Raw genomic sequence first — 19,295 nt, 5'->3', positions numbered from 1 at the left:
AACGGTCTTGATAGTAGGTACACAAAAATGCTGGAGAAACTCAGCGGGTGCAGCAGCATCTATGGAGCGAAGGAAATAGGCGACGTTTCGGGCCGAAACCCTTCTTCAGACTTGAGAAGCAGCTTAACCCAAAACGTAGTCTAACGAAGAGTCTGGACCCAAAATATCACCTATCCATGCTCTCCAGAGATGCTGGCTGGTTACTCCAACACTATGTCCTTTTGTGACAAATTTGCTAAACTTAATTAAACCAAAATTGCTCTAAAGACCACAAAATGGTGAAAAATATTAACACTTTATTTCCTCCTAAAAAAGTGAAACGAATATATTGTACAATTGTATAGGAATAGCAACTCCCTATTACATAAGAATATCATGACCCTCTCCAGGGAATGGGTTACATAATAACAGAGCATCGAACACATTACATAACAATATCCCTTGATAATACAAATAAGCAATAATTCATTGCATGTGCATATCATCTGGCTGTTAACAAAACATGATGCGTATTGAATTAGGCTCAGTTGGATTGTACTGATAATGTTTTGCATAGGAATGGGGCGGCATTACAAGTGATTTTTTTTTCCATATGAAAAAATATTGATGGAATGATCAGCATTTTTTTGGATGATGTGCTTCGCATGAAGTTCTGAGGAGGGGAGCGGAGACATTCCCCACGGCAAAGCTTAGCAACAAGTCTGCAGTGGAGGGGAGAGAAGGGGAGGGGTTCTGTCCTGACAGCCCCGGACACACGCACCTTGTCCCGGGGACTGAGGCCTGGCCGGCCCGGGCCTCTCCCACCCCCCGGTCGCCACAGCAACCGCACGGCCTGTGCACGTCCACCACTCCGGCTCGCCACTGGGGTCCGGAGACTCCCAGCCCGGCGTCAGCGGCCTAGCAGCCCGGGTCGATATAACGCGACCGCCGACACCCACCAACCCACCTCCTTACCCACATAACTCGGCTCTGGAGAGCGGAGCGGAGCGGCGGGGTCGGCGCCCGGTAGCGGTAGCGGCAGCGGCCTTCGCCTCGGCTGTCCCGGCCCGCAACGACCGGCTGATCCCCGCCTCACCATCAACGGTGCCCGGAGCCGTCAATCTGCGCCCGGGGAGGGAGGGAGGGGGCGGGGCTAGAGCAGGGCCGCGGGGGGGGACATACCCCCCTGAGCCAATCACAGTTGGGGGGAACAGCCTCCTCCTCACCCAATCACAGATGGGGGGGGGGGGGGGCAACTCCTCAGCCAATCACAGATGGGGGCAACTCCTCACCCAATCACAGATGGGGGGCAACTACTCACCCAATCACAGATGGGGGCAACTCCTCAGCCAATCACAGTTGGGGGGAACAGCCTCCTCCTCAGCCAATCACAGATGGGGGGGGGGGGCAACTCCTCAGCCAATCACAGATGGGGGTAACTCCTCACCCAATCACAGATGGGGGCAACTCCTCACCCAATCACAGATGGGGGGCAACTCCTCAGCCAATCACAGATGGGGGCAACTCCTCAGCCAATCACAGATGGGGGCAACTCCTCACCCAATCACAGGGCGGAGGCAACTCCTCAGCCAATCACGGGGGGGGGCAACTCCCGCCCTCAGCCAATCACGGGGGGGTGTTCCCCCCTGCTGTGATTGGCCAAGTTGGCAGGGGGACACACTCCACCCAATCACAGCTTTGGGGGTATTACCCACCATCCAATCACAGCAGGGGTGGCGAATCTCACAGCCAATCACGGGAGGAGCAGCCCCTTCCCTCCCAATCAGAGCAGAAGGGGGTAACACACCCTCCCACCCATTCACAGCACATCTCCACCCGTCCGCCCAATCACAGTAGGAGCAATTCCCCACCCAATCACTGCACAAGGGGCAACATCCCCACCCAATCACAGTAGGGGGGGCACCCCTTTTCCCACCCAATCACAGCAGGATGGAGATTGCCCCACAGCCAGTTACACGCAAACCCAACCCAAGGGGCCAATGGTCCCACCAATCACAGCAGAGGGGGGGGGGATCCCCCCACCCAATCACAACAGGAGGATGGACACCCTCACCCAATAATGTGGGATTGGGACAACCAACCCCCGCATCCCAATGGTGGGGTCCCATGTGACGGCAAGCAACACTTCCAATCTCCCCCTAGCCCATCTGGAATCAAGGAGAGTAAAAGCAAACAAGATTGATGTTTGTAGGAGACACACCAACATGGTCTGGTTGGATCAAAAGATTCTACCAACCTGAAACATTTTAGACTTTAGAGATACCATATGGGAACAGGCCTTTCGGCAAACTGAGTCTGTGCCGATCAGCATTCATCATCATCATCATCATCATCAACCCTCGGGGCCACAGGGAGAACGTGGAGCTATAAGGCAGCAACTCTACCGCTACACCATTGCGCCACCCCAGATACTAGTAACATCCTGATACTTGCAACACAATGTGCAAAGCACAAAGTCCTGGTGGAACTCAGTGGGTGAGGCAGCATCTGTGGAGGGAATGGACAGACAGCGTTTGGGACCCACATGCATTAGTTTAACCTGGAACCCTATTTCAATGTCTGGGGTTGAGGATTTTGGTTGTGCAGCTCCTGAGGTCACCAACTTCCCTATCCATCTCAAACTTCATGTGCCCTTGAATCAGTGAATGTTAATGAGATAGGCCTTTGCTTTGACTCTGGGTTGTACAAAAGGGATATTATCAACACGGATGAGCCGAAGGGCCTTGTTTCTGTGCTGTGTAACTCGAAGACTGTGACTCCAAGTACATATTTGGACAGACTTTAAGAGACTTCCCATCTCACAGCAAAACCTAAATGGGCATGCAATTAACCTATGCCTTTATTTTAAGGTTCCCTTGAGGACCCACCCAGAATGCCCGGCCCGCTTACCAAGGACCGAGGACCCATGCCACGGATCGGGAATCCACACTGAAGGCCCGGCTCGCCTGCCCAGAGTAGGAGTCGGACAGGGGGGGCCGGTAAACAGACTGGCAGTGTGAAGCAGTGCAATGCCTGGAGGGCGGAGTGGGCCGCTGGAGGTCCTGCAACAGTCAGGGGCTCGGCTGGACCGGCGCCACTCCAAGAGACCGAGTTTGTCGACTTGACCTGGCTTACAACGGTGGAGCAACAGCGGAGGACACCATGGCTACATTTGGCCAGGCCAACCCTGCAACATCGCCAGGACAACGGGCCTTCATGGTCAGGTCAAGAACCCTGCACTTACAACAACCGGGACTTGCAAATGACACCAAAACTGGCGACTTTCTGTATACTGTCTCAGTGTAGTACTGCTGTACACTTTTACTGTATCTGAGATGCTTATTTAAGATGCATTGGGCGGCACAGCAATAGAGTCGCTGCCTTACAGCGCCAGAGACCCAGGTTCGATCCTGACTATGGGTGCTGTCTGTACTGAGTTTATACGTTCACTCTGTGCCTCATGGGTTTTCCCCGGGTGCTGTCGTTTCCTTCCACACTCCAAAGATGTACAGGTTTGTAGGTTAATTGACTTCGGTAAAAAATTGTAAAGTGTAAATTATCCCTAGTGTAGGATAATGCTCGTGTACGAGATGATCGTTGGTCTTCACGGACTCGGTGGGCCAAAAGGCCTGTTTCCGTGCTGTATCTCTAAACTAAACATACGTGTATCTGAATGCTGATGTATATTGATACTTGTACTGAACTGTATGCAAAAATAAATTTCACTTGACCTCAGTTTATGCGACCATTGTAACCATTGTTTTCCAGTCCAACCATGGTCTTCTCCACTTCCTATCTCCGTTATGTCCTCCAGTACTACCACCCTCTGCAGTCACTGCAGTCCAGACTTGTGTATTTCCCAATTTAATCACTCCATTCAATAGTGCTCTCACTTTCTTTTAAAAGTTGGTAAATAGGTCACCCAGGTTGCCAAACCCCAACATTCCTCTCTCTGCATCTTACAAATATTATTTAAAACTAGTGCCTCTGGCTACATTTCTGGTCTCATCTCAATATCTCCCAACTCCATCAAACTCCACTCAGCATCTTGCCTAAACTCTCTCTCTCTCGCCTTTCCCACCCCACACCCCAACTTGCATAAATAACAAGAGACTGCAGCTGCTGGACTTATGAGCTGACCATGAAGTTCTGGAGGAACTCAACTGGTCAAGTAGCATCCATGGAGGTAATAGACACGAGGGCATTTCGGGTCGGGACCCTTCTTCAGACTGATTATAGTCTGTCCATTTCCCTCCACAGATGCTGCCTGACCTGCCGAGTTCCTGAACACTTTTGTGTCTTGCCAAAATAACTTATCTCGCTGTTATCATGTTTCTGTTAGCGAAACCGCTGGAAGAATTCCACTAAAAACTCAAGCTAACATAAAATGTTGTCTACCACGGGAAGAGTGTAGCAAGGCACCAGAATACACCAACTGACTAACATGGGCACTGCAGAAAGCTTGCGATCCAGAAAGAACCACTCAAATACCAGGATTTCTAATGCGGAGATTGACAAATTCGTGATTAGTACGGGTTTCAGGGATTATGGGGAGAAGGCAGAAGAATGGGGTTGAGAGGGAAAGATAGATCGGCCGTTATTGAATGGCGGAGTAGACTTGATGGGTCGAATGACCTAATTCTGCTCCTATAACCTATGAACATGATTCGATTTGCTCTCGAAGTTACTGAATTGCTAGAGAGGGCTTTCAGGCCAAACCTTAAAGTCAGTCACATGTTGACATTGCTTTGTCGAAGAAGCCAAAGCGAGCTGTGGAACTGAGCACATAGAGAGCTGCTTGATTCAGGAGAAGATGCCATAACGCATTGCCATGCTCAACACCCCACACTACGGGAAAAACAACGAGGCATAAAACGGAAATGCAGGAAACGCACTGCGGACCAGTCATCCTAAAATGAGAGGTGTGCTCACTTCCTTTGGAAGATTAGTAGTTGGCGGCATCTACTCAAAAAGGAACCTTCCCTTCTATTTGTTCAGAGCCAGCCTGCTTGCTGTATGTTCATAATATCTCCCAGTTAAATTCAAGACACTCAGCATTTGTAAATGTTGAATTGCCTAAGCAACAGCGGAGTGGAATGGCACCACTTCAGGACCTTGGCTCAATGCAATGCAGCTACAGACCAACAGCTTTGCCCAAGACCACAAGAGATTGCAGAGAGCTGTGGATGTAGCCCAGTCCACCACACAGACCACACTCCCCACCATTGACTCCACCTACACTTCATGCTGCCTCATCAAAGTAGCCAGTATGATCGATCTTTGAAGAATGGCCCAGACCAAAGGAAGTCACCTATCCATGTTCTCCAGACTTCATCCACGGCAACATGTTGGATTTATAGACAACTCCGCAAGTTTTATGACTCAACTCCATAAGCTTTAAAGGACAGAAAGTGCTGGAGTAACTCATTGGGTCAGGCAGCATCTCTGGAGAACATGGATAGGTGAGGTTTCAGGCCGAGACCCATCTTCAGACCTATCCTTGTTCTCCAGAGATGCTGGCCACCCCACTAAGTTACTCCAGCACTTTTTGACCTTCTATTAACCAGCAACTGCAGTTCCATGTTTCGCCAAAGGTTTTAAGATAGTTATGAATAAGGATGAATATGGGCCTTGGATCAGATTCAGATCAGATTCAACTTTATTGTCATTGTGCAGTGTCCAGTACAGAGACAACGAAATGCAGTGGGGTAAGGCAGATTACAAAATTATTAGGCAGGAGCTAGGGAGGGCAAACTGGAAGATTAGTTTAACTTGGCATCAAAAAGACACAAAGTGCTGGAGTAACTCAGCGGGGCAGGCAGCATCTTTGGAGAAAAGGAATAAGAAAATAAATAGGTGACGTCTCCAGAAATGCTGGCTGACCCACTGTTATTCCATCATTTTTTTGTGCCTGCCTCTGGAGAACATGGATAGGTGTCGTTTCGGGTCGAGACTCTTCTTCAGACACTTGGCATCATGTTCGGCATGAACAATGTGGGCCACAGGGCCTGTTCTATGCTCCATGAAGCTTAATCTTCCTTGTTCTATATCTGAAGGTTGTCTCTCCGACACTGCCCTGTTGTACAGCTGCTTCAACTTTGACAGTTGTAATTTCAACCCACCAAGCTACCAACTTTGCCCTGCACCTCACAACAATTGTCTCGTCAGAAGGAATTGGTGACGTTCTGGGTCGAGACCCTTCCTCAGACCTCGACCCGAAACATTGCCCATTCTTTCTCTCCAGAGATGCTACCTGACCTGCTGAGTTACTCCAGTATTTTGTGTCTATCTTCAGTGTAAACCAGCATCTGCAGTCCCTTCCTACAGTTGGCTCGTCACCTGTCCTGTTGGGCCAAGCTTTTACTGATGAACATCTGATTAGGGCTTGGTGTTAAAATGGGCAAGTTGCCCTTTATGTTTTAGATATCAGAGATACAGCGCGGAAACAGGCCCTTTGGCCCACTGAGTCCGTGCCGACCAGCGATCACCCCGAAGATTAGCACCATCCTACACATGAGGGGCAATTTACAGAAGCCAATTAACCTACGAACCCACACATCTTTGTAGTGTGGCATGAAATCGGAGCACCCGGAGAAAACCCACGCAGTCACAGGGAGAACATACAAACTCTGCACAGACAGCACTCCGTAGTCAGGATCGAACACGGGTCTCTGGCGCTGAGAGGCAGCAACTCTACCAGCTGCACCACCCAATGCCTGCGAAGATCATTCAAAATTCTATTAAAGTAACGAAAAGAGTTGTAAAACATCCTCTCGTGACCTCGAGACATCCCAAACCTTCACAGCCATATACATTCTTCAAAGGAGCTGTTACTGTGGTAACGTTGAAATCATTGATGAACCCAATCAATGTCTATGGCTAGCATTGCACAATATAGAATGGAAAAATCACACCGTGCAGGGAAGAGAGTCTCATCTCACACACCAGTGCAGCGGTGCTAATATCTTTCCGGTTTGACGCTCCAACCTCTGCACCTCAAATTACTCTCGATGCTGACACTAGCAGTAATGCAGTCCAATAACAAGGAACTGCTGATGCCTGTTTATCAAAGAAAGACACAAGTTGCTGGAGTAACTCAGCGGGTCAGGCAGCATCTCTGGACAACATGGATGGGCGACGTTTCGAGTCGGGACCCTTCTTCAGGCCCTGATTGACGGGAAAGAAAGCTGGAAGAGAGGAGGGGCAGGGCAGAGCATGCCCGGCAATAGGTAAACAGAGGAAAAGACGTTATTGTTGGACAAAGGCCAGAGATAAAAAGACGGGTGTGAGCCCAACAGGATAAAGAGTTGCGAATTATTAAGCTCAGAGATAGAAAAGTTGCAAATTGTGTAGGCGATGGAAGGGGAGGGAGAGAAACCAGTCAGCCAGGGTTCAGTGAAGGGGAGTGGGAGACATAAAGGGATGGTCTTGAGGGAGAAAGTGCAGGGGGAAGGTTGCCATTAGTGGATCAGTTAACTACAATTTGAGAATTCAATGTTTTTACCGGTGGTCTGTAAGCTGCCCAAGAGGAAGAGGAGATGCTGTACTGTGTGTAACCAGTAATTCAGTGCTAAACCTGCTGCATCATTAATTCCAGACATCAAGACAGCAGGCAAAGACACAGAGTGCTAGAGTAAATGCCCCTGTCCCACTTAGGAAACCTGAACGGGAACCTCTGGAGACTTTGCGCCCCACCCAAGGTTTCCGTGCAGTTCCCGGAGGTTTTTGCCAGTCTCCCTAATGGTCAAAAGTGGTTTCCGCTTCTTCTATGTTCTTCTATGTAATTTTTTAGTCGAAGTCGGTTGCGTTGCTAGTTGAAGTTGGTTGCAGGTGGTTGCCGGAGGTTGCAGGTCTTACCTTCCACTACCTGCAACCACCTTCAACTAGCATCGCAACCAACTTTGACTAAAAAAGTACCGATTTTAAAAACGGCAATCTATTTTTAGTCGCGGCCGGTTTTGAATTTTTTGAAATAATCGCCGGAACATAGAAGAAGCGGAAACCACTTTCGACCATTAGGGAGACTGACAAAAACCTCCGGGAACCACACGGAAACCTTGGGTGGGGCGCAAAGTCTACAGAGGTTTCCTAAGTGGGACAGGGGCATAACTCAGTGGGTCAGGCAGCATCTCATGAGAACATGGATAGACGACGTTTCAGGTCGGGACCATGCTTCAGACCTGACCCAGCCCAAAACATCACCTATTCATATTCTCCAGTGATTCTGCCTGACCTGCTGAGTTACTCCAGCACTTTGTGACTTTCCTTGGTAAACCTGTAGTTCCTTGTTTCTACATTGTACTCACAAGCATTTAAATAGATTCATAGAGTAATACAGCATGGACAAAGACTCTTCAGTCCAACTCGTTCATGGCAACCAAGATTCCTATCTAAATTAATCCAATTTGCATGCATTTGGCCATATCCCTCTAAACCTTTCCTATCCATGTACCATCAGCGCCTCTATTCCTGAGAAGATTACGGAGAGTTTGGATGTCAAAGAGGACTCTCTCGAACTTCTACAGGTGCACAGTAGAGAGCATGCTGACTGGTTGCATCGTGGCTTGGTTCGGTAACTTGAACGTCCAGGAGCGGAAAAGGATGCAGAAAGTTGTGACCACTGCCCAGTCCATCATCAGCTCTGACCTGCCCACCATCGAAGGGATCTATCGCAGTCGCTACCTCAAAAAGACAGCCAACATCATCAAAGACCCACACCATCAGGAAGAAGGTACAGAAGCCTGAAATCTGGAACATGCAGGTTCAGGAACAGCTTCTTCCCCACAGCCATCAGGCTATTAAACTCGCCATCAACCAAACTCTGAACAATAACAGCCTATTGCACTTTATCTGTTTATTTATGTGTATATATATGGTTTATGCTATATAGACATAATGAACTGTTCTGTTTTTATGCTTACTATATTCTGTTGTGCTGCAGCAAGCAAGAATTTCATTGTCTTATTTGGGACACATGACAATAAACACTCTTGGCTTGAACTCTCTTGACTTGACTTGACCTATCCAATGTCTTTTAAACATTGTAATTGTGCCCACCTTTAGACTTGAGATTCAGCTTGCCCCTCCAATTCCTTTTAAATCTATTCCCCCCCCCCCCCCACCTTGAACAGAAACATGATAATGGCTAGTCATGTTATTTTCATAAAACAAAGTGCTGCAAGAACTAAGCAGGTGAGACAGCATTCGTGAAGGGAAATGGACAGACGACGTTGTCTAAGATTCCAGCATCTGCAATCCATTATGTCTCCCAATATCCATCTTTCCTTAAAACATGTGGCCATTTTCATTTATCCAGTCTAAGCTTTCTCACATTCACCCACATTTATCCAATAGCCTTTTCTCCTCACATTCCTTCAACACAGAGGGTGGTGGGCATATGGAATCAGCTGCCAAAAGAGGTAGTTGAGGCAGGTACCATCACAATGTTTAATGACATGAGGGCAGGGATGGATAGAATAGGTTTAGGATATGAGCAAAACGCAGGCAGGTGGGGCATGTTGGTCACTTAAGCAAGTTGGGCCAAAGGCCCTGTTTCCGTATTGGTTAACCCACAGAATCTACCACTCACCTACACACCAATGACAATTCAGACACTAATTAACCTACAAACCCAGTGTTATTGGAATCTGGGAGAAAACTGGAGCACCCGGAGGAAACCCACACGGTCACAGGAAGAATGTCCACACAGATAGCACCCGAGGTCAGGATCAAACCTGCGACGCTGGAGTTACAGTGCCAACCCCTGCATTAATGCTTGGAGAAGACGGGAGCCCTGCTTATAGGAGGATGGGGGTTGGGGTGGGTACAAGCAAGAGAAGTGGGGTGTATGTGAGCTGTGACTTGTAAAATTGCCCTCAATCCTCACTTGGCAAGTTTGCAGCCCCTTGGATTTTGCAGCTTGTGTCCGATTGACCGAGGTAGGAAATAGAACAGGTCAGAATCACAAGGACAACTTTGGCACTTGGACTTTGCCACTCTACTGAGGCAAACATTCTACTGCAGTTAATCCACAGCGCGGACACACAAATACTCTCATTAAGAAAACAGAGAATGTTGTGCAGAGTCCACGTCTGATTTCAAACTCTCGCTGTGTACTCTCAGGTTACATCACAGCTTGGTTTGGGAACAGCTCTACCCAAGGACACAAACAAATGCAGAGTTGTTGAAGTAGCCCAGTCCGCCACACAGACCAGGCTCCCCACCATTGACTCCATCTACACTTCACGCTGCCTCAGAATAGCAGCCAACATTAATCTAAGCCATGTCCTACCCCGATCATACCTGCTTCTCCCTGCTCCCGTCCAGCAGAAGGTACAGAAGGTTGAAAGCCACCTTCTCAGGGGTTTCTTCCCCTGTGTGATCAGGCTTCCGAATAACTGCTTGGTCAGAAGTTGGATTCAAGAAGCATCTTAACAAGAGAGAGGCGTGAAGTGTCGGGATTTGGAATAGCACGATGGCGCAGCGGTAGAGTTGCTGCTTTACAGCACCACAGACCCAGGTTCGATTCTGACTACGGGTGCTGTCTGTACAGACGTTCTCCCTGTGACCGCGTGGGCTTTCTCTGGGTGCTCTGGTTTCTTCCCACACGCCAATGATGTGCAGGTTTGTAGGTTAAATTGCTACAGTAAATTGTAAATTGTCCCTGGTGTGTAGGATGGTGCTAGTGTATGGGGTGATCACTGGTTGGTGCGGACACGGTGGGCTGAAGGGCCTAGTCCATGCTGCATCTTTAACATTTAATTTCAAAAGTCAGGCTACTGAACAATCCCATCAGCACTAGGGAGCAATCCTGAGCTACAATCTACCTCATTGAAGACCCTTGGACTATATTTAATCAGACTTTACTGGACTTGATCTTGCACCAAACTTTATTCCCTTTATCATGTATCTGTACCTTGTGGACGGCTTGATTACAACCATGTATGGTCTTTCCGCTGACTGGATAGCACACAACGGCTTTTCACTGTACCTTGGTACACATGGCAATAAAGCTGAACTAAAATACTTTTATTGTCACTGTACCTCAATACATGTAACAATAAAACTGAACTAAACTAGGTAGACTGCAGGAAATTGTTACCCATAGTTGCAGATAGGGCATAGATTTAGAGGAAGATATACACAACGTGCTGGAGTAACTCAGCGGGCCAGGCAGCATCTCATTGGCTATATTTAAGAGGGAGTTAGATGTGACCCTTGTGGCTAAAGGGATCAGGGGGTATGGAGCGAAAGCAGGTACAGGATACTGAGTTGGATGATCAGCCATGATCATATTGAATGGCGGTGCAGGCTCGAAGGGCCGAATGGCCTACTCCTGCACTTATTTTCTATGTTTCTATCCATGTACCTGTCCAAATACCGTTTAACTGTAGTTAGAGTACCTGCCTCAACTACCTCCTCTGGTAGCTCGTCCCATATTCCATAGATCCACCATCCTCTGTGATAAAGTAGCCTCTCGGGTTCCTTTTAAATCTTTCCCCTCTCACTATCTCTGACCTTCTCAGAATATTTGCAACCAATAAGATTCATACACCAACAAGCAGTGTTAGGCTCGTCTTCTGACACATACTGATAAAGACTTTGAAAGAAAATGCAAGTGAATGTTGCTTATGGGATGAGTATCAAATTATAGAGCTGGAGTTTTCAAAAACAACCACAAGCTAAACAATTACACACCACAGGCACAAGACTGCTGTCGATTTCGAGTGAAACCTTTTGAAATGTATTTAAGGCTGCAAACTTGCTGGGCATGGCTATTAAAGAAAAAGCCCCCAAACATCTGTTCAGCTCAAACACGAAGGAAGCAAAACAAAGACCAGCTTCAGTCTTTCACGACACCGCACATGGAATCATACAAGTCTTTCCAAATCTCTCTTCAGAACTCCAGGACTTTCACAAGGAAGAGGCAGGATACACGACGAGTTGGGGGTTTGGTGGGCAGAGGGGCTTAGAAGGAAAGTGGAGTTATAGGTCATGCGGAAAGGAGGCAGGACAGCAGGGCGGCGTAGCGGTAGAGTTGCTGCCTTACAGCGCGAGAGACCCAGGTTCCTGACTATGGAGAACAAGGATTGGGTTTGGGTCAGGACCATTCTTCAGTCTTGACAAGTGCTAGGTCAGGTAGGATTCAGTGAGAGAGAGAGCATGTTTCTGCACTCTCTGTTGAAAGGAAATGACCAGTCCTCGTATATTTTGTGCCATGTGATAATGTGCTGTGCAAGTACAATATTTTCCTTTTCATGCAGCTGGAGGGAATCTTCACTGCATTTGTAATGTTCCAGGCTCAGTGTTCCCCACTGTCAAGTTATTCTTCCCCAATCCTAGAGTCGGAACTGTAGATGCTGCATTACAAAAGGTGCTGGAGCAACTCAACAGGTCAAGCAGCATCTGTGGAGGGAATGAACTGGCAACGTTTCAGGTCAGGACCCTTTGTCAGTCTGAAGAAGTGTCCCAATCCAAAACAACGCTTATCCATTCTCTCCACCGATGTTGCCGGGCTCGCTGAGTTACTCCGGCAGGCACTTTGTGTTTTGTATTACACAGAGCTTTGCCCCAAGGCAGAATTCCTCTACAACTTTACTGCACCTTCATTGCAGTATCCACCAGACTCATTCCATGCACTCGGCTCATAAAGTGTACAAGATCATGAGAGGAACACACAAGGTTAATGCACGGAATCTTTTACTACAGAGAAGGGAATCAAGAACTAACGGAGGTACACAAAAATGCTGGAGAAACTCAGCGGGTGCAGCAGCAACTATGGAGCGAAGGAAATAGGTAACGTTTCGGGCCGAAACCCTTCTTCAGACTGATAGGGGGTGGCGGGGAGAAGGAAGGAAAAAGGAGGAGCAGGAGCCCCAGGGCTGAGGAAGGGGAGGAGACAGGAAGGGCTAACAAAATTGGGAGAATTCAATGTTCATGCCCGCAGGATGCAGACTCCCCAAGCGGAATATGAGGTGCTGTTCCTCCAATTTCCGGTGTTGATCACTCTGGCAATGGAGGAGACCCAGGACAGAGAGGTCGGATTGGGAGTGGGAGGGGGAGTTGAAGTGCTGAGCCACCAGGAGGTCAGGTAGGTTCTTGCGGACCGAGCGGAGGTGTTCGGCGAAACGATCGCCCAACCTCCGCTTAGTCTCACCGATGTAGATCAGCTGACATCTAGAGCAGCGGATGCAGTAGATGAGGTTGGAGGAGATACAGGTGAACCACTGTCGCACCTGGAACGACTGCTTGGGTCCTTGAATGGAGTCGAGGGGGGAGGTAAAGGGACAGGTGTTGTATTTCTTGCGGTTGCAACGGAAAGTGCCCGGGGAGGGGGTGGTACGGGAGGGAAGGGAAGAATTGACAAGGGCAACTAACGGACATAGGTTTAAAGTGAAGGAGGAAAGATTTAATAGGAACCTGAGCGGCAGCGGTTTTTTTTTTAAACATAAAAGGTGGTGGGTTTATGGAACTGACTGCGGAGGAAGTAGTTGAGGCTGGTACGATCACACGTTTAAGAAACATTTAGACAGGTACATGGATTGGACAGGTTTAGAGGGATATGGACCAAGCACGGGCAGGTGGAACTAGTGTAGATGGGGCAAGTGGGTCGGCGTGGGCAAGTTGGGCAAACGGCCTGTTTCTATTCTGTATGACTAGCATTCCAAAGGCTGGTTCTGATCTGTGTGATGGACTGTGCTACATCCACAACTTTATTTAATGCCTGTCTAAATATTTCATAAATGTGGTGGCTGTTTTTCATCACCTCTCTTGGTAACACATACCAGACATAGTTCTTGATTCTCCTACTCTGGGCAAAAGACTACGCATCGACCCTATCTATTCCTCTCTGTATAAAACCAACATCTCATATCCACCCAAATTCCTTCCTCTCACCTTAAACCTAAGTTCCATCTCCTTGTTCTTGATATCGTACCATAGGAAAAAGCTTTGGAATTTCTATTCAAACTATATCTCTTAACGTTTCTTACATATCCCTTTCTCGTCATCCCGCAGCATATTTTACTCTTGGAAAAACAAGCCCAGCCTATCCAATCCCTCCCAGAATGAGTCTTGCAATCCAAGAAACATCCTGGTGAAAAAAGATAGAGAGTGCTGGAGAGTGAGTGCAGAGAAGTTTCACTGGGATGAAGAAACAAGGAACTGCAGATGCTGTTTTACAAAAGAAGGCACAAAGTGCTGGAGTAACTCAGCGGGTCAGGCACCATCCCCGGAGAACATGGATAGTTGACGTTTCAGGTCGGGTTCTAAAGATGGGTCCCAACCCAAAATGTCACTTATCCATGTTCTCCCGAGATGCTGCCTGACCCGCTGAGTTACTCCAGCGCTTTGTGCCTTCTTTTGTAAAACAGCATCTGCAGTTCCTTGTTTCTTCATCCCAGTGAATCTTCTCTGCACTCTCTCTCGCACAACCACATCCTTCATGGAATGCGGAGACTAGAAACACACACAATACTAAAAGTTTGAGCTAACCAGTGCTTTGCCAAGTTGCAACAGAACATCCCGTAATATTTATACTGTACGTCCTGCCTTATGAAGGCAAGCAAACCATCTGGCTTCTGCACTGCCCTGTCTACCACTATTACCACTTTGGGGGAGCTATGGACTTGGACCTCTCGGTCTCACTGTTCATCAACCTTCCTCAATCCCCTACCCTTAACTGTGGACGTTCTTCCACATAGTAATTTACTTCCTGAAATGTGTCACCTCAAGCCATTGGGGAGCCGTTGAGTGCGTGAGTGAGTGCCAGTAGTCGGTCGAGGAGGAGCCGAGAAGAGTGACCTAGCGTGGGGGAGCTGGCGAGAGCAGAGTGTGACCCAGCGTGGGGGGCAGGGGCAGCGTGAGCGTGAAGGAAGAGGGACCACCAGGATGTATTGAACACTTTTGTAACATTGTCGGCACCCTTTACATGCCGACTCTTTACATACTTGTGCACTTTATGCAAACATAGAATTACACCAAGTATACATAACAATAAAGTATCGAATCAATCCATTAAATTCCACTTGCCTACACTCTGCCCAACTCGACACCACCTGCCAACCCAACCCCAGAGGGAATAACTCATTCTCAATCCACATCGATGCATTGCTCACCTCCTCCGTCTCACAGCCTCAACGCAAAGTGGACGCACAAAAGGATGGAATGATTACAGGGAGATAAATAAATCCCTCAGTGGCAGAGAGAGGCCACGATCAGGTCAAATGACATGCATGCAATAATGTCAAAGTCAACGTGACCCAGTGATACAACACCTCTTTGGAACAATATCGAACACACACTGCAGGTAGATTGGAGGATTTTTGGCAAGTTTCCTTTCCCATTAAACATTAGTCATGATTGGCAACATGATGGCACAATGGGCTAAGTGTTCGGCTGGCAACCGGAAGGTAGCTGGTTCGAATCCCGCTTGGAGTGCATACTGTCGTTGTGTCCTTGGGCAAGACACTTCACCCACCTTTGCCTGTGTGTGTCCTTGGGCAAGACACTTCACCCACCTTTGCCTGTGTGTGTGGATGTAATTATGTGAAGCACTTTGGGGTCAATGCAAGTTGACTAAAAATGTGCTATATAAATAAAAAGAAAAAAAGAAAGAAAAAAAAACATAGATGACGTGGTGATACCAGTAGATTTAGTTTTGTTATTTATCATGTGTACAGGTACAGTGAAGAGCTTCGTTTTGCTTCTTATCCAAGCAGACCAGATCATTTAGTTTAGTTTAGTATTGTCACGTGTACCAAGGTACAGTCACAGCTTTTTTGTTGCGTGCTATACAGTCAGCGAAAAGACTATACATGATTACAATCAAGTTGTCCACAGTGTATAGATAAAGGATAAAGGGAATAATGTTTGGAGCAAGATAAAGTCCGATTAAAGATAGTCCAAGGGTCTCCAATGTGGGAGATGGTAGGTCAGGACTGCTCTCTAGTTGGTGATACGATGTTTCAGTTGCCTGATAACAGCTGGGAAGAAACTGTCCCTGAATCTGGAGGTGTGTGTTTTTACACTTCTGTACCTCTTGCCTGATGGAAGAGGGGAGAAGAGGGAGTGACTGGGGTGAGACTGTTCCACCCAGCAGTGTGAACAGCACCACCCTCGGTGAAATTGCTTGCATGGGAGGCAGGCTCTTGGTGGATGGATAACTACAGTGGCTCTGCAGGTAGTACTCTTGCCGAAGAATCAGAAGTGGGGGGGGGGGGGGGGGGGGGGGGGGGGGGGGAAGTGGGGGGGGGGATGGTGGTGGGGGGGGGGGGAAGGAAAGTGGGGGGGGGGGGGGGGGAAAGAAGGTTGCAAGGCTATTAAAACACAATTTCTTGATCACTGACCGATAATACCTCAGAAGTACATCAGACACCAGCCAGCAAAACTGGTCTTACAGAAGCACCATAAGTGATTTTCTTTTTATGTTTAGAAAGATGTTATACATCATGAAATTGAGGGACCAAAATCCTCAACATGGGCATATTAAGAATGAGCAACCAATTGTAACCCAGTCAACATTAACTAAACTCATTGACAATTCCAATATGGCAAAATAGACACCTTGAACAACACAAGTAACAGCATGGGAAGGGGAGGGGAGGGAATTAGATGAACATGGAACGCCACAAAAGGGGAGTCAGGGCCCTTGTTAGATTTTCATGTTGAGCGAGGGGAGGGATGTGAGTGACAGGCTGGGCTCACACCGAGTCAGAGGGGAAGGAAGGAGTGAGGGAGAGGGGGGAGAGGGAGAGTGAGTGGGGGGTGAGAGGTGCAGTTGAGAAGCGAGAAATGGAAACCCCCGTAATCCTTGTTGAAGCGGCTGCGGCCGCGGGGCAGAGAGAGGGAGCGATTACTGCTCTTGCTCCCGGTTCCCAGCCGGGCCTCTCCGGCCCTCGGTCGTGATCCCGGGCCGGGCCGTGCGATGCCGGGGACGCGGCGCTGCCTCCCTCGCCCCGCGGCATTCCCGGCCTGAGGAATTTAACTCTTTGTTACCAACTGGGTTCTATTGTTTTATATTAAGTGGAGGGATGATGGGAGGGTCAGTCTCACCCCCTCCCTGCCTGGACGGTGAGGAGGCAGAGGGTGAGACACTGAACATGACCCGGCTGCCCCCACCACCACCCGGAAACAGCATTGTTGCAGATTTCCCCCATCCCCCTGCCCTCTCCCCCCTGCCCTCTCCCCATCCCCCTGCCCTCTCCCCCCTGCCATCACCCCATCCCCTGCCCTCACCCCTGCCCTCTCCCCATCCCCCTGCCCTCTCCCCATCCCCCTGCCCTCACCCCCTGCCCTCTCCCCATCCCCCTGCCCTCTCCCCATTCCCCTGCCCTCACCCACTGCCCTCACACCATCCCCTACTCTCCCCCATTCACCCCCAGCCTATCTCTCTACCCTCTCCCTATCCCACCAGACCGACCTCTCCCCGACCTCGAGACTGATCTACCCATTCACTCCCCCACCCCACAGATAGATCCCCTCCTCCCAGAGAGATCTCCCCCACCACACACCTCCTCAGACTCTCCCCCCCCTCACCTCCCCCACCTTCTCTCCACACCAGACACTGATCTCCCCCCTACTCCCGCCAGCCTCTCTTCCCCTACCCCAGGGACAGACTCTTCCCCCCACCCTAGAGAGAGATCCCAGATAAATCTCCACCCCAAACAAACCTCTCTCCACAACCTCTTCTCCCCGGTGACATCTCTCCCCACCCACAGACAGATCTCCACCTACATCCGCCCCTTCGGCCCGTCCCAGGCTGTCGCCCCTCCCTCAAACACTCCCCCTACCCCCACCACCACCCTAGCGCCTATATCCACCCGCTCTCCCTCCATGCCCCGGCCCGGTGCAGAGACACACTCACACATATACAGGCAGACACGCACACACATATATACATACACACACACATAGACAAATACACACACACATAGACAAATACACACACACATAGACATACACACATAGACAAATACACACACAGACATACACACACACATAGACAAATACACACACACACAGACAGACAGACACAGGCTAAATACCATCTTGAGGCAGCGTCCCGGAGCTGTCCATGTGCCGGGGTAGTCGGCAGCCTGTGTCCCCGCTCCCCGGCCGGCGCTCGCTGAGGGGTCCGGGAGCCGGTGCTGTAGACTGGGGGCGAGGGGCCGGGGTCTGTGGGCCGGGGGGATGTGGGCCGGGGTCCCGGGGCTGTGGTGGGGACTGTGGGCCGGGGTCCCGGGGCTGTGGTGGGGACTGTGGGCCGGGGTCCCGGGGCTGTGGTGGGGACTGTGGGCCGGGGTCCCGGGGCTGTGGTGGGGACTGTGGGCCGGGGTCCCGGGGCTGTGGTGGGGACTGTGGGCCGGGGTCCCGGGGCTGTGGTGGGGACTGTGGGCCGGGGTCCCGGGCCGCTGCGGCTCCCACTCTCACCGCCTCACACACAGGCGCACTGGCCGGGTGCCGCCGCTGGCCGCGCTGATTGGACCTGGGCGATCAGATGAGGGATGTCGGGGCTTCAGCACCGCCAATTCCCTCTCTCCCCAACTCGGCAAGTTGCACAGCGCGGGAGCGGCGCACACACACACAGGGACAGCGAGAGACACAGCGAGAGAGACACACACACACACACAGGGACAGCGAGAGAGAGACACACACACACAGGGACAGCGAGAGAGAGACACACACACACAGGGACAGCGAGAGAGAGACACACACACACAGGGACAGCGAGAGAGAGACACACACACACACAGGGACAGCGAGAGAGACACACACACAGGGACAGCGAGAGACACACACACACACAGTCAGAGAAATAGAGGGAGACACAGACAGAGGGAGACACAGAGGCAGACAGAGACATTCGCAGACAATGTGAGAGAAAGATATAGTGTGAGAAAGAGGGAGACAGAGCAGGAGAGAGTGAGAGGGGAGACACACGCACAGGGTGATAGAGCACTGCGCACACAGCGAGAGAGGGGTGGATAGGGAGGGACACACATACAGTGAGAGAGCGAGCCACACACAGGAAGGCACACAGACAGGGAGACAGACAGCAACACAGATAAAAGCACATACACTCAGAGAGAGAAAATAAAAACAGTGAAAGGGACAGACATACTTTCACAGAGATATATATAAACTGAGCAACCAGAGAAATAATGCAAAGAACAGGTAGGGTCAGAATTGGACAAATGTTTAATTTCATATAAAGTGAAGTTCAGGGTAGTAGATGTATAATGAACTCTATATACTTGTTTAGTGAAAAACATGCTCTGCTCAACACTTACTCCTCAAATAAAATCTGCCTATCGTCA

The 19,295-nt window shown here is 49.5% G+C and overlaps 1 protein-coding gene across 1 annotated transcript in view; it reads right to left on the bottom strand.

The window, feature by feature from the left end:
* zbtb47 (zinc finger and BTB domain containing 47) overlaps nucleotides 1–18,213 on the bottom strand; it is a 179,529-nt gene extending 161,316 nt beyond the window's left edge. The window contains 1 exon segment of the mRNA XM_033043360.1: nucleotides 18,024–18,213. Coding sequence (XP_032899251.1) covers nucleotides 18,024–18,026 — 3 coding nt within the window. The 5' untranslated portion in view covers nucleotides 18,027–18,213.
* Nucleotides 18,214–19,295: the final 1,082 nt, after the last annotated feature.

Source organism: Amblyraja radiata, chromosome 2, assembly GCF_010909765.2.
Source record: "Amblyraja radiata isolate CabotCenter1 chromosome 2, sAmbRad1.1.pri, whole genome shotgun sequence".
Classification (NCBI taxonomy): domain Eukaryota; kingdom Metazoa; phylum Chordata; class Chondrichthyes; order Rajiformes; family Rajidae; genus Amblyraja; species Amblyraja radiata.
Note: the sequence above shows the minus strand (reverse complement) of the source record. Positions and strands in the feature narration are given on the sequence as shown.